General features: G+C 36.2%; 1 protein-coding gene across 1 annotated transcript; it reads right to left on the minus strand.

Annotated features, from left to right (window-relative positions):
- Positions 1-14396: 14396 nt before the first annotated feature.
- On the minus strand, positions 14397-15390 carry LOC108845872 (peptide methionine sulfoxide reductase B5). Its single transcript, XM_018619065.2, has 3 exons — positions 15205-15390; positions 14818-14974; positions 14397-14714 (listed from the first exon to the last, which is right to left on the minus strand). The coding sequence occupies exons 1-3, from the start codon at positions 15303-15305 to the stop codon at positions 14559-14561; spliced, it is 414 nt and encodes a 137-aa protein (XP_018474567.1). The 5' UTR covers positions 15306-15390; the 3' UTR covers positions 14397-14558.
- Between the last annotated feature and the right edge of the window lie 380 nt (positions 15391-15770).

The following is a 15770-nucleotide window of genomic DNA, read 5'->3' on the forward strand; positions in this document are numbered from 1 at the left end:
ATAATTTTTTATTTTTGTTAACTACCTTATCTGATATTGATTTCTATTTTATTGTTTCAAAGTATTTCAATATTTATTTATAAATTATATTTTTTAGTAATTTTTATGTTAATTTACAAAATTAGTTTAACATAAGTAACTTATATATAATGTTTTAATTTTGTAAGTATAACTTTTTATATGATTTATATTTTATTTTGAAATTAATTGTTTTTGGTAATATTGACATTGATTAGAAATAATAGATTGAGAAAATGAATGGCATATTTTTGGTGATTAAAAATAATATGTGACATTTTCAGTAATTTATAACATAAAATTATATATATATATATATATTATTTATTATTTTTGGATATTTTAAATAGCATATAATACAAAAATTTGTATTACGTGTTTAATTTTTTTATCGATATAGTTATTGGAAAGTTTTGCATTTTTTAATTTTTGAAAATTTATTATATATATTCAGTTAACTTTTACTTTTTAGCTTTCCTTATTTGATATTGATTTCTATTTAATTTTGAAACAAACAAATTTTTGGAATATTAAACTAAAATAATGATTACTCATATTATGGTTAGTTGTTTTAAATCTTATGTGTCTTCAATTATATTATTGAAAATTTTCAGTAGCATATAACCTAAACTTTATAATTCATGCGTTCTAAATTTAAACTAAAACAATGATTTCTCATATTATGTTTAGTTTTTTTTTTAAATCCTATATGTCTTCAATCATATTATTGAATATTTTAGTAGCATATAACCTAAATTTAAAAAATCATGCGTTTTAAATTTATATAGTTCTAATTGTTTAGATATCTTGCATTTTTAAGTTATTTATTATATTTGTAAGATATTTTATGTTAATTTCGAAAATATATTATATATTAAGTTAAATTATCTATAATTCTTTGATTTTTGTAAGTTTACCATATTTAATTGATTTCAGCACATAAATATGTTAATAGTACATATGAATTGAAAGTAAATTTCTCTATTTCTTAAGTTTACCACTTATTATTTTGTTTTTCTTATACTTTATATTTATTTTTTATTTGTTTTCCCTTTTTAGTAACAATGACACGTGACATTTTTCAGACCAAATTGTTTTTGCTGATGTGGACGCTCCCTAGAGTTTCGAAGGTCCCTTTTATTAGTAGGGATTTGGAATATTGACTTTTTAAAAATATTAAACTAAAATAATGATTTCTCATATTATGGTTAATTTTTTTTAAATCCTATGTGTCTTCAATCATATTATTAAATATTTTCAATAGCATATAACCTAAATTTTAAAAATCATGCGTTTTAAATTTATATAGTTCTAAGTGTTTAAATATCTTGCATTTTAAGTTATTTATTATATTTGTAAGATATTTTATGTTAATTTTGAAAATATATTATATATTAAGTTTAATTATCTATAATTCTTTAATTTTTGTAAGTTTACCATATTTAATTGATTTCAGCACATAAATATGTTAATGGTACATATGAATTGAAAGTACATATTTCTATTTCTTAAGTTTACCACTTATTATTTAGTTTTTCTTATATATTTTATTTGTTTTTCCTTTTTAGTAACAATTACATGTGGCATCTTTCTAACGAAATTTATTTCGCTGATGTGGACGCTCTCTAGAACCTCAAAAGTGAACTTTTATTAGTATAGATTATTAATTTATTGATTTGTTTAATGTATAATAATAAAATATAATCTAATAATTTTTTTTACATGTTAACAAGTAGAATTCAATATTAACAAAAATGTGAAACATGCTACACAATTTGTTAACTCGCTAACAAAATTTATAACATATTAGTCAATATCATTAGCCGTTAACTATACACATAGCCTGCTAACATATAATTTAACATATGTATGTGATTGATTATGATTCTAGTCTTCTAAATATGAAATGGATAATATATGTGTTAACAAGTAGTATTCAATGTTTAACAAAATGTGAAATATGTTACACAGTTTATTAACTCGCTAACAAAATTTATAACATGTTTGATGGTCACATTTATTTATTAGTTCTGAAATTGTTCATCATAAACCGAGAAAAGAGTGTTTATCAGATTTTTATTTTTTTCATAAAATTACTACTATAGATTTACGCTTTTATTCTTTATAATCATTTTGTCTCTAACAATTTTATCAGGTCTTTCCAAAATAGGTGTAAAGTATATATGTATCGCTAAGCATTTTCCTTAATCGCTAACTTAAGTATCTTCCTACAAGAAGCTGCAAAAAATACTGTCAAAATAAATAAAAAATACACTGCAGAAAGTAATCTGACAAACCTGTTGTGTCACTCCTGCGTAGTGTACCCTGCCAAACCTTCTGTGTCAATTCAGACAATTAATGTGTCACATACACAGAGGGGTATTTTCGTCAACCCAACACCAAAAAGACATCATCCAAATCAATTACTTCACATCATTGGCATTTGGCTAATTAAGGCTCCCATTAAGAATATTCAACTAATTGTCCCTTACTACTATTGATGGGTTCTCAAAAATATTATTTGATTCAGATATTCCTGAAATACAAACCTTCAGATCCAAGTAATAACATTCAAAAATTTAAATATATACTAACAACAGTTTTTTTTGCTTAGATTCTCTGATAATTGATAACCTTATAAATCAAAATTTTAATTTCCAGAATTCCAATAACCGCGTATTGAAAACATAGAACACAGTTAATTTGAAGCATCCTTTCAGCTATTTTTATCCATTATGTTGCAATTATATTTCAGTGTTTCTGGTTTTATGGCATTTTAATATTAATACTGTAACATACTTTTTGGGTCCCAAAGTTATTTTCTTTTACGGTTATGTTTTATTTGTAAGATGCAAAACAAGTACACAACTAGATAGTAAGTCTGATTCTAATCTTACCGTAGTGCAGGCATAGATGTCCTCATTAAGATATCGTCTTCAGATGGAAAAATGTGTACGAGACCCCATTTTTGATGTTATGACTGCCCCAGATGTATATATCCGTTGTGTCTAGCAATCTGGTTAATATATTGCCAATACGTGTATTGTAAATCAGACATCAATTAACAAAAGCTTATATTTTAGATTCGTTAGTTCGAAGAAATTGAAAATCGAAGATCTTTTGCAGCCGAATCCGGTATATGTGGTAAAAGGCCTAATCAATTGATGTTCAGATATTTAGGACCCTTCATAAGTGTGTGTTTTGTCAAGGCAAATGCCCAATCAATAACTTATTTATCTACCATTTGCTTAATATCTCCCAAATGATTATCCCTTTAAAATTTAATAAAATTCAGTTGGCAAAAGAAATCAATATTTTTATCATATTTAAGGCCAATGAATATGTTGCATACGTGTAATTCACAAGTCAAATAGTACTAAATGTAATATATAAAACATTAAAACCTGCATAATTGAAATAATGCAACAAATACAAATAAAATTATTTTTTTAATATTTTCATCATGCGCAAGACGCAGGTCTCAGTTAACGAAAGCACAAAATATATTTCTTCTTCTTTGATTATCAACTACCATAGTTTTTCTTTCATTCTCATCACTTTGGCCTTGATCAGTGTTACAATATAATCATCTCCATTTTTGAAATCTTCTGAAATCTATAGATCGGCGTTACGGCCGAGGCGCTTCAACTCTATTCTTCACATCATCGATGTCTGTCAGATTAGTTAAAATAATATATACATTTCGTTTGTTACTATTTTATTCTAATAATGATCAATATTATGTACTATTTACATATTTTGATTTTTGGGTTAAGGTTTATGTTATCCTTTAGGGTTTAGTGATTTGTATTTTGGGTTTAGTTTATGAAAGATTCGGTTGACAATAGGGTAAGCATTACCTCATTTCGTACTATTTGTTAATTTTAGACATACATAGTATAGTTTGTTCAAAAGGAATATAGTATAGTATAGTATATATAAACCATTTTATAAGTTCATTAATATGAACTATTTCTATTTCGGCATATTCTATTCTATTTATATTTTAATTTGTATGTTTTCATATGATGAAAAAGTTATGTTTAAATGCATATAATTTTATTTTCATGTTATTTACTATCTGTAAGATATTTATGAATATTCAAAACAGTTGTAGATATCGAGCATATATAAACACATTATGTTTTCCTAATATAATCAGCTATTTGATAATTTTATTGTATGTACTATAATATATAGTTTATTCCATATTATTCACTCATTCAGTTTATTCCGCTATATTCATTTTTGTTGTCGATATTGTAATCATTGTTGGACCCAAAAATGACCACAAAGTAAATGGGCCGAAAGGCTAAACCCGTAAAGTGATTCAGACTCGACCAAAGGGGGACGAGCACATATCTTCGGGCCGGACTAAGACGGGCTGAAACTAGAGGACGAACAAAGCAAGACCCGCAATATAAAGGACCCATAATTCAGTCTCGACGAGCTCTGGGGAGAAGAAGGAAGTTCCGATGATCGAGGAAGTAGCTGAGAAAATCGTGGAACCAAGTCATTATAAGAAGAAAACCAAGCCAAGAGGAAACACACATGAAAAACCCTAGAAAGAGAACTTGCAATACACTTCGACCTCCTCGAGCTCGCCTTAGATCTTCTTTTTGTTCGATCTCAATTGTAGTTCTCGATCTCATTTCTTTATTGTATTCAACCTTCACAAATCAATAAGAGTCCATTTTCGTCAACCAGAATCTGTTTAAATCGTTGTGTTCTAAAGATATTGTTGCCTACATCATTTTTCTCCCCAGTTTCACATCTCAAACACTATCAAATACTTAGTGTAGATTTTAAGATCTACATTTTAGCGCCGAATGTGAGGAGAAAACGATAAACATCCTTGCCAAGAGTCCGATCAAGGGTTCGTAAGCACGATCAAGTATCATATCCAAAAACAGCCAGGGTGAGTTAGTTACGAAATAACCAATGCGATCTCCTCCGATCCAAATCAGAAGATTCGACATCACTGAGAAAAACAACGATCAGGCCGGAAAGAGAGTCTCTGCCAGAAAACGACTCAATGTTTCGTCGCAAACATCGAACTGATTGAGCTCCAGCTCGATCAATCCGAAAGAAACATCCCCGAAAAACAAAAGTGTCACCTTTTACGAGCACGAAACAGTCAAGCTAGACATGCCTAATGACGACGCCCTAGTCATCACGCTAGACCTCATAGGAATCGCTTTCTCAGAAATCTTGATCGACACGGGAAGCGCAGTGAACATCCTCTCTCAAGAGGTATTCGAATCGATCGAACGCTCATACCCCTTAGAAACCAGGGAAACGACACCCTTCGTCAGCCTTGGTGGCCACACGATTCAGCCCCTCGGGACCATCTCAATAAATGTAAAAGCGTTCGACCTCGAACTAGAAACTGAGTTTGCAGTAGCGGGACATTACATCCCTTTAGACACCATTTTAGGACCTCCCCGATTTCATGAGATGAAGGTTGTTCCCTCCATATAACATCAGTGCCTAAAGTTCGTTTCCCCGACCGGTGAAAAGATCATACATGGAAGCCAGAAACAATCGCGAGCTTACTACGTGAACAAATTCCGAAAGGCACATCCTCTCGGATAGAAACCCTGAGCTGAAGCTATCGAGCATCACACCCTTAGACGGACGCTTCCCAGAAAAATGTGTTAACATCGGGAACAATCTATCTCCGGAGATAAGAAACGACCTCTTATCCTTTATAAAGGATAATGTCCAAACGTTCGCATGGACGGCCGGAGACATGCCAAGGATCAACATCGGTATTGCCTCCCAGGAATTAAACGTCCACCCGACCTTCAAACCGGTAAAACAAAAAAGAAGAAAGCTCGAACCCAATCGAGCCAAAAGTCTAAATGACGAGGTCGATAAGCTCTTGAAAATTGGCTCCATCCTAGAGGTGAAATACCCAGATTGGCTAGCAAACCCTGTAGTTGTCAAAAAGAAAAACGCAAAATGGAGAGTGTGCATCCATTTCACGGATCTCAACAAAGCCTGTGACACGAGTTATTCTTATTCATGGACGCCTTCTCTGGCTACAATCAAATTTCGATGCATCCCGAAGACCAAGAAAAATGAGTTTTATTACCGAACGTGGCACGTACTGCTCAAAGGTGATGCCATTCAGACTAAAGAACGCCAGAGCAACGTACCAACAACTGGTAAACAAAATGTTCTCTGGGAAGCTCGGCAAAACGATGGAAGTGTACATAGACGACATTCTCGTGAAATCATCGAAAGCCATCGACCACATTTCTCAACTCCGGGAATGCTTTGCCATCCTCAATAAATTCAAAATGAAAATAAACCCAACAAAATGTACCTTCGGCATGGCTTCAGGAGACTTGGATACCTCGTGACCGAAAGAGGAATCGAGGCTAATCCAAGATAAATCGCCGCGCTCATCGACAATCCTCCGCCAAGGTTGGTCCGCGAGGTAAAACGAATTACGGGCAATATAGCAGCCCTGGATCATTTTATTTCAAGATCAACGGATAGATGTCTTCCATTCTACAAACTCTTTAAGGGGAACACAAAATTTGAATGGAACGAAGAATGCAGCCTCGCTCTAAAAAAGTTAAAAGTTTATACAAGCGAGTCCTCCGTACTCTCGAGACCAATCTAAGGAGAAACTTTGTTTTTATATGTTGCGACATCCGAGTATGCGGTGAGCAGAGTATTGATCCGCAAAAACCGATATATTACGTCAGCAGATCGTTAATCGACGCCGAAACAAGATACCCCGTGATTGAGAAATTAGCACTAGCGGTCGTCACAGTGGCTCGAAAAATGAGACCTTAGTTTCAGTCACACTCCGTTGTAGTAATGACGTCGCAGCCGCTACGAGCAATCCTCCAAAGCCCCAGTCAATCGGGGTGGCTAGCAAAGTGGGCAATCGAACTCAGCGAGTACGATATCGAATATAAACCCAAAACGAGTTCAAAGGCCCATGTACTCTCGTATATATTCATCGAGCTCGTCTCTAAAGAGGCCGATGGGGAATCCAAGACTGATAAATGGAAACTCCACGTCAACAGGGCATCCTCGAAATAAGGATCCGGGATTGGGATACAACTCGAATCCCCAGCAGGGGAAATAATCGAGCAATCATTCCATCTCGGATTCCACACATCAAATAACGAGGCCGAGTATGAATCCTTGATAGCATGTATTCAACTCGCAATATGCATTGGTGCGAAAAAAAGTTAGCGTCTTTAGCGATTCTCAGCTCGTTACGAGCCAATTCCACGGCGAATACGAAGCGAAAAATGAAAAGATGGAAGCCTACCTTACGGAGAATACTAAGCAGAAAGCGAAAGGATGAAAACACCTCAGAAGATGCTCTAGCAGCCTTAGCATCAACTTCGAACACATCCGTCAGAAGAATAATACCAGTCGAAGGAATAGAGAGGCCTAGCATTAATCTCCCGCATAGAGAACCAGACGCTCATAACACCAAACTTCCTCGCGTCAATACTATCATAACAAGGAGTAGGACCCCAAAAGGCTACCCAAGACCAAGAGGAAGAAAGGTTCGATACATCACAAGAAAAGAGAACTCGCGCCGAACCCAAAGAAGAGGACGTAGATAATTACGAAGAGTTCGTAGACGAAGACGATAACGTTCAACCTGTCGAAACTCGAAAGCAAACGACCTTCATCACTCCCAGAAGACGAGGCCGATCATGAAGCTAACAACAAAGCACATAAGGCTTTTCGAACCAAGCTTAAATCAAGACCCGATTGGAAAACACCAATATTAAATTATATCAAGAACGGCGAGCTCCCACCCGAGCGCTGGGAAACTCGAAAACTGAAAGCCCGAAGTTCACGTCACTGTATTCTGGAAGAAATATTATACAAACGAAGTTTGGATGAACCATATTTGCTGTGCGTATCCGCTAAGGATGCCTTCACAATCCTTGGTCAAACGCATAGCGGATCATGCGGAAGTCACTCCGGTGTAAGGTCCCTAGCAATTAAAATCAAGAAACATGGGTACTTCTGGCCCACTGTCGCAAGTGATAGCGAATAATTCGCACTTAGATGTGATAAATGCCAACGACCTACACCTTTAATTCACCAACCCACACAGAAGATGTCGTTTGTTTCTTCATCATACTCATTCATGAAATGGTCCATGGATATAGTGGGGCTCCTAGTTTCGTCAAGCTTGGCCAAACTACGATTCCTCCTAGTTCTAAGAGATTATTTCACCAAGTGGGTAGAGCCCGAAGAATACCAAAAGATCACCGCCGCAACGGTAAAAAACTTCGTCTGATTATATACCGACACGGTCTTCCATACGAAATAGTAACAGAGAATGATCCGCAATTCATTTCCAAGATTCTCACCAATTTCTACGACAAAAGGAAAATAAAGCTAAAAACCGCAAGCCCCCGATATCCAAAAATAAATGGTTACGCGGAAGCAGAGAATAAAACAATCGTAAACAACCTAAAAAAGAGGTTCGACCTCAAGAAGGAAAGATGGAGCAAAGAGTTACATGGTGTACTCTGGGCTGCCGAACAACTCCCCATACAACAAACCAAGAAACTCCTTTCTCCCTTTCATATGGCGTCGAGGCCATTATTCCAGCAGAAATTGAAGTACCAAGCCAAAGAAGGATAACATGTCAGGAGAATATCAAGCTCAACGAAGAACATCAGGAGAGGGCAGCAGTACGCATACAAAACCGCCTCTCGGTACTATGATGCCAAGATAAGAGATCGATATTTTTTCATCGGTGACATCGTCCTGCGAAAAGTATTCGACAGCACAAGAGAATCTGGAGCTGGAAAGTTAGGAACAAAATGGGAAGGCCCATATAAAATCAGACAACCAGAAATGAGACCATGAAACACATACAATCTGAAAAAGTACTTCAGATAGGAAAAACCCAATATTCGACCTCCAAAGATCGAGCTGGGGGACCAACAACTACCGTAACATCATGACACAGTATCATGACGGACTAAAAACGAAAAAATAAAAGAACTACGAAAGGCTTTGTCCCTCGAAAAGGGTACATAAGCAGCTCGATGACGAACACAGCCCAAACAACAACTTACATCCTTCGGCAACATATCGTCCCGCGAAGCAGATTCGTGATCAGTCTCTGTCCTTCGCTCAAACATATCAAAGGACAAATTATATATCAATCCATTCTCCAAAAACGATTGCAAAGATATTTATCGAGATAATCCGTTGAAAATATATATATATGTATTCAACATCAACACAAAAAGAGAAAAACAAAATAAAAACTAGCAAACAACAAACACATAGTTCTTTACGGCCTGGTCACCAGCATCATCAGGAGCTTGATTAATCAAACGATCAGATATCTGTGGAAGGCTGATACAGCCAAGATAAGGATCCGACACCGCCGCTGCACCATAATCAACCCCACACCCAATCTCCCTACGATGAAGACGCTTCAGTTCATCCTCAATCTTGAACCCGCCGTCCTTGTACTCGGATAGAGCTTCAATGTGTGTCCTCACTTCCTGCAACGTGATTTCTGCCGCCATTTCCTCCCTCTTCTTGGATAACTTGGCATGTACGGTATCCAGAACTACACCATATTCTTTAGCAAGAGAGCGCCGAGCTTGATGGCGCTCCTTCCAAATGGCCATGTTCTGTCCCTCGAGCACCCTCTTGCATTTCTCCCCAATCACCTCGAGATCGCGCTGAACCACAACTTTCTCCTGCTCCGCAAGACTCAACTTTCTCTTCAAACCTTCGATCTCATTAGTATATTGCAAACTCGTAACACGAGCGGTCTCCAGCTCGGCGCGAAGTTGATGAATAGTTAATAGATGGTTCACGATCTCCTCCTTATCCGGGAAATCGGCTAGACGTTTTTCCATATGAGCAGCATAATCATTGCTGCCCTCATAGCCTACACAAGAAAGACATCAAGAAAATAACAAAAGAGATTGTTCTTCCCTCGATCTCTACAAGGATTCCAAATGCGACAAGAGAATGCTTACCCTGGCATTCACAACCGCCATTCGAGTGTATGCCTCACAATCCATCATCTTATCCAGATCAGGCAGAGCGCATTCCTTTGATCGGATTTTATGCCACACAGCCGCCAAGTTCTCCGGGTCCTCGAAGATTGGTATATCCTTGTCATACGAAAACTCTAAGAAGGAAGGACTTTCGTCCCGAAAAGTCTCTCCCATGGGCTGCCTCCTAGAATTTCATTCCACAGGATCTCGCACCAGAGAAGGAATCCTCGGCCTAGCTGAAGTCAAGCTGTTCGAAAGGACAGCTTCTAGGAACCTCCTCTGATCATTACGATCCCCTGAAACTTGAGGTCGATCGCCTACTGATCCGACCGAAATAACCATGTCCTCTCGATTACTATCAGCAAGGATAGCAATCGAGACCAGTGTTGCCATGAATCCAGGCGACTGCATTTGTGATATCGAACAAAGAACTGGCCCCTGCCGAGTCACTCGGGTCTTCTCCGAGGGTTCGGCCTAGGGAGATACATTGAGGCTCTCCGATGAAGCCTCTCGGTCCTTAATCCCTACGAAGCCATAAACACGCATATAGAGAAGTAATTGTAAAAAAATGGGAGTCGATGAAACTTACTCTTGCTTTGACGAGCTTGCTTTGGCGACAGCAGATTTACCATCTCGATTGGGGGAGCTCGAAGGGCGTAGGCCTCCCGAAGACGGGCCAGATAGAAAGCAAACCATCGAGGACGACCTCGACGCAAAACCTCCATCATTCCCCGAAACGAAGGAGTCATAGGCGCAGCCCAAAAAGATGGAGGGAAAGATGAATTAAAACGATAGAACCCAATAAGCCTCAATAAGATATGAGAAAACAAACATACCAACTTTCATCATTCCATTCCCAAGGAATCCAATTGATGTCGAAGTCACCGACGGAAGCTTGGTTTACCTTGAAACTGATGAACTTTTCTCTCCATGGATCATCCCTACCATGAATGCCGTTAACAACTGTGCGACCTGCACAAGGGGAACGAAGCACCGTGCCCAGAACCGCTATTGCGTTTTAGAATACAAAGCTGCTTCAGTTCATTCAAACCAAACTGTAGAACTTCTTCTCTTGCTCGAACCATCAAAGCCAAGTAGTATCACCAGAAATTTGGACACATCAGGGTAAAGGTCATCCCGAACTCTGCAAGGGCATCGAGTATGAAGGGAGGGATCGGAAACGACAAAAGTACGTCCTTTAAATATGACTTATAAGCTCTGCAAAATCCGGGCCTTACGTTTTCAAGAGTCTCTCCGGGCTCGGAAGAGAGATTTAGACCTCATAACTGACTCCCCATAGCTCATAAATTTCATCAATACGATCACCAGTAAGGATCGTGGGAAGATGCATACCAAATTTTTCATTTTGCCATCAAAAAATTGAGAGTTAAAAAAAAAAAGAGGGGAGAAAAAGAAGAGAAGAAATGTCAAAATGATTTTCTAAGAAAGAACTTCGAAGTGAAGAAGAAGAAGTTTTAAATTGTCAAAATAGTTCCCAAAGCACCGTAATGATGATCAATCCACATACGAAAAAATCCGAACCACACGATCTGCAAGTGGTCGACAGGTCGCGTCAGATTAGGGCACATGGCGTTCCATTTCTCGAAGCCCGCGGTTAATGATGTGAAACAAGATCAAGTTTCCACCTTTTTAGATGCTCGAATATCACTAAAAGGGTTGGGAGACAAATGTTGGACCTAAAAATGACCACAAGTTAAATGGGCCAAAAGGCTAAACCCATCAAGTGATTCAGACTCGACCAAAGGGGAATGAGCACGATCTTCGGGATGGACTAAGACGGGCCAAAACTAGAGGACAAACAAAGCAAGGCCCGCAACATAAAGGGCCCATAATTCAGTTTCGACGAGCTCGGGGAATAAGGAGGAAGTTCTGAAGATTGAGGAAGTAGCTGAGAAAATCGTGGAACCAAGTCATCTAAGAAGAAAACCAAGACAAGAGGAAACACACAAGAAAATCCCTAGAGAGAGAACTTGCAATACACTTCGACCTCGTCGAAGTCGCCTTATATCTTCTTTTTGTTCGATCTCAATTGTAGTTCTCGATCCCATGTCTTTATTGTATTCAACCTTCACAAATCAATAAAAGTCAATTTTTTGTCAAATGGAATCTGTTTAAATCGTTTTGTTATAAGGATATTGTTGTCTACATCCTTTTTCTCCCCAGTTTCACAACTAAAACACTATCAAATACTTAGTATAGATTTTAGGATCTACAATCATCGCTACCATACATTTTGTTGATATTTTTTCTTTTGTGTAACTGGGAACCAATTTAAAAGAAGGATAAAACCGGGAAAAAATAGAATAAACTCTATAAGATCAAATTATGTCAAAATTATTGTTACTTACCTAATTTACATTTGAAATATGGTTATTACACAAATAAGTCCTTTTCATTTAGACCCTCATGAGTTTATTATGTTTACATATTTAATGTAAAAAAACTAAAAAAATACGAAAGAACATAGAATATTTAGATGCAAGTTGGATTACGAACATAGAAGATCATTCTTCTATAAGTGCTTGGGTTTGATGTTTTTGCTTAGAGAAATGTGCTATTTTATGGGTTTCTAAATGTCAAACTTGCATTACAAAGTTGACTATAGAATCAGAATTCGTAGCACTAGCAGCTGCTGGTAAAAAGACAGAATAGTTAAGAAATTTAGTGAACGAGATTCCATTGTGACCGAAATCAGTATCACCAAATACTTGGTGTGATTGGTTGGATTGTAGGAGGTGATTTTAGCTTTAATTTTTATCTACAACCTATAAAATCACCAATCATGCTTTATGTTGGTTTTTAAAGCTACAACAAAAATAGAAAAAATGGTTGTAACAACCTTATTTTCTAAAGCTCTATTTTTTTATGTAGAAAATATATTGTTGTAGCAATATATTTTAAAGCTACGTCACTTAAATCTAAATCAAAAAAAAATCTATAGCTTAAATTCTACCGTAAATTTTCTACAGTTACAGCTAAACCAATCACTCCCACTAGTAGGGGGCACGTAACCCCATACCAGTACATATACATCCGCCTTTTCCTAGAATAACACCTAGACTTTGATTATCTTATTCTAAAAAGTGATTTCGTGTAATCCAAAACTTAGAATATGGTTGAAAAACTCTTTAAAGAAAGTGACCTCGTGTGCGAATTTACAACCATTCGGGTTACAGCCCATTAATTATAACAAACAATGCAAATACACGAACTTCTGGAAAATAGTTAAAAATCAGTTAAATAACATCGTTTAGCTTTTACATACAATGTCTAGAAAAACAGATTAGTACTTAGAAGAAAGAGTAAACAACCTGAGTGCGTGATGAGTTCGAGAGAGAATTAGGATTCCTGAAGAATTCTGATTACTTTCTTGGGCTTGCTTCCTCTGTTCTCATTTATTTCTGATCACATTTTTCGTATGAAGCTAGAGTGACCTTATGACTTGTTTAAAGCAGAAAAATAAATAAACCATAATTTTTTTTTTTTTTTTTTTTTTTCCAGGTGTTGATCCCTTCGGGACCCACCACCTAGGCCCGGCGCCAGCCTGTGTCTGTACCGGTTAAGGTCCTGGACACGCCTCCCCGCCCGAGTTTCGAACCCGCGTTCCCTCAGCCGAAGCCTCGGGGTACCACTGGACTAGCTCGTCCGGGTATAATAATTTTATTTTTCTTAGGTAACCAATCGTTTCATTCCATTTTGTTGTTGTCACCCTGTATTTTCTTCAAGATATGTTTTTGTACGTGCTTCCAGCTTTTAGATATATATATTATAATGTTGAAAATACCAAGATGAGTTTTATATCTGTGTTGACAGAAAGTTACAGTGATATATCTGCGTATAACCAGGTTTAACTAAAAGAGTTGAAACAATTATGAAATGAGAAATTTGATCAGAATTTTAATTCTTTTTTTTTTTAAATTGCATGTCCTGTATATGTACCGTTTCTGTTATTTTGTTTTTGTTTTTGTTTTTATTTTACTTATTTTGATATTAATAGGATTAGCGTTGAACATATAATATAGTAGGAGAAATGTCCAATATGAATATTATTATTTTGACAAAGATGATTATTTTATTCTTAATTATTTCACTTGAGCAAACCGGAGAACTAAACAACACAGTCAATCTGATTGATTATAGAGTGAATTGGCAAAGTTGCAAATAATTAATGGGTTTCATAATTAATTGGGTAAAGCCCTTATCTGACATCATGTAGGCTGAAAAGCAAAATTGTCTATTTTACCAATTAAAACTTGAATTAAGTAGCCTAATTTGCCAATTACAAATTTAAAATTGGTCTAATATACCATTTTCTAATAATAATAATTATAATAATAATAATAATGTTTTTATTGTAATGGTAAAGTTGCAAATAATTAATTGGGTAAAGCCCTTATCACATTGATGTAGCTCAATTTGCCAATTACAAACTTAAAATTGGGCCATTTTACTTATTTTTTCTTGATTATGTTTTATGATCAATCCTCAGCCTCCTCAGGTGGTTTCTGCGGGTTGAAGATGGATCGAAACGCTGTTAACGCAGTGGCGTTCATCGGTAGGAGTACCATAACCTTCTCCTTTAAAAACGTGGCCTAAATGCCCGTCGCATACTGCACAAGTTATCTCTGTTCTTCTCCCATCTGGATCAGGCTGATGATAAACGTAGAATCAAATCAAGAAACACAGAAAAGAGTTTTCAGTTATCAAAAAACACATGAAATTAAACCAAAAGACATATAAAGAGAAACTATACCGTTCGGTTAATGGCACCAGGGAATCCTTCAAAGAAAGCTGGCCAACCACATCCGGAGTCGAACTTTGTGGTAGATTTATAGAGAGGAGTTTTGCATCCGACACAGCTGAAAATTCCATCCTCGAAGAACTTGTCATATTCTCCAGTTCCTGCTATTCTGAAACATTTTCACCAAAACGTGAAAACCGATCCTTTAAAGATTCTATATATAAGTTTCAAAAAAAGAAAGATTCTATATATGTCTTAGACTACTCTTAGTCAAAAAAAGATTCTTTATATGTTTGCCTTGCAGCTTAATTACCATGTTTAATCTATTAATTGAGAAACAAGGCATTCTTGAGTTATAAGACTCGAACCAAAAAAGAAAGAACAAAACAGAAAACTTACTCAGTGCCTTTTTGTCGAAGAATCCTAAACTGCTCAGGAGAAAGGATCGCACGCCACTCCTCCTCTGTTTTCTGGACCACCAGTCCATGAGCTGCCGCCATCACCGCCACCTAAGATAACCGGAAGCTGAGATATTATATTACGACGGAGGAACCGGATCAGATAATGATATATTGATCATCTAGGTTCTTGATCAGACATTTATACCTAGTTTTCGGTGATGTATCTTTATCAGTTTTGCGTCTACATTCATTTAATATGAACTGTTGGGACCTCTAGACTGGTGTACACTAAATGAATGAATCACGCACGTGATATAATGATGCATGGCTAAGCATTTTATCCGACTCAAAAAACTTAAACCAAAATTCGAACCGAACTAACGAAATACCCGAACGGGTATTGAATTAAAAGATATTGGATATCCAAATCGAACAGGTAATATCCGAACTTAAATAAATATCTGAAAATAACCAAATATATGTATAGTTAATTTTATATTTTTAGTTTATTTCTCTTATTATTTTTAAAATATTTATATTAAAATTGTACATAGATCAAAATCA

This window comes from Raphanus sativus, chromosome 3 (assembly GCF_000801105.2).
Source record: "Raphanus sativus cultivar WK10039 chromosome 3, ASM80110v3, whole genome shotgun sequence".
Classification (NCBI taxonomy): Eukaryota; Viridiplantae; Streptophyta; class Magnoliopsida; order Brassicales; family Brassicaceae; genus Raphanus; species Raphanus sativus.

Bases quoted from the DNA above. Each gene is read 5' to 3' on its own strand.
- LOC108845872 (XM_018619065.2), bottom strand. From the start codon at position 15,305: ATGGCGGCAGCTCATGGACTGGTGGTCCAGAAAACAGAGGAGGAGTGG. The intron at 14,975-15,204 runs GTAAGTTTTCTG...AAAATGTTTCAG, and splicing joins CTTCGACAAAAAGGCACTGA to AATAGCAGGAACTGGAGAAT. The intron at 14,715-14,817 runs GTATAGTTTCTC...GTTTATCATCAG, and splicing joins CTGGTGCCATTAACCGAACG to CCTGATCCAGATGGGAGAAG.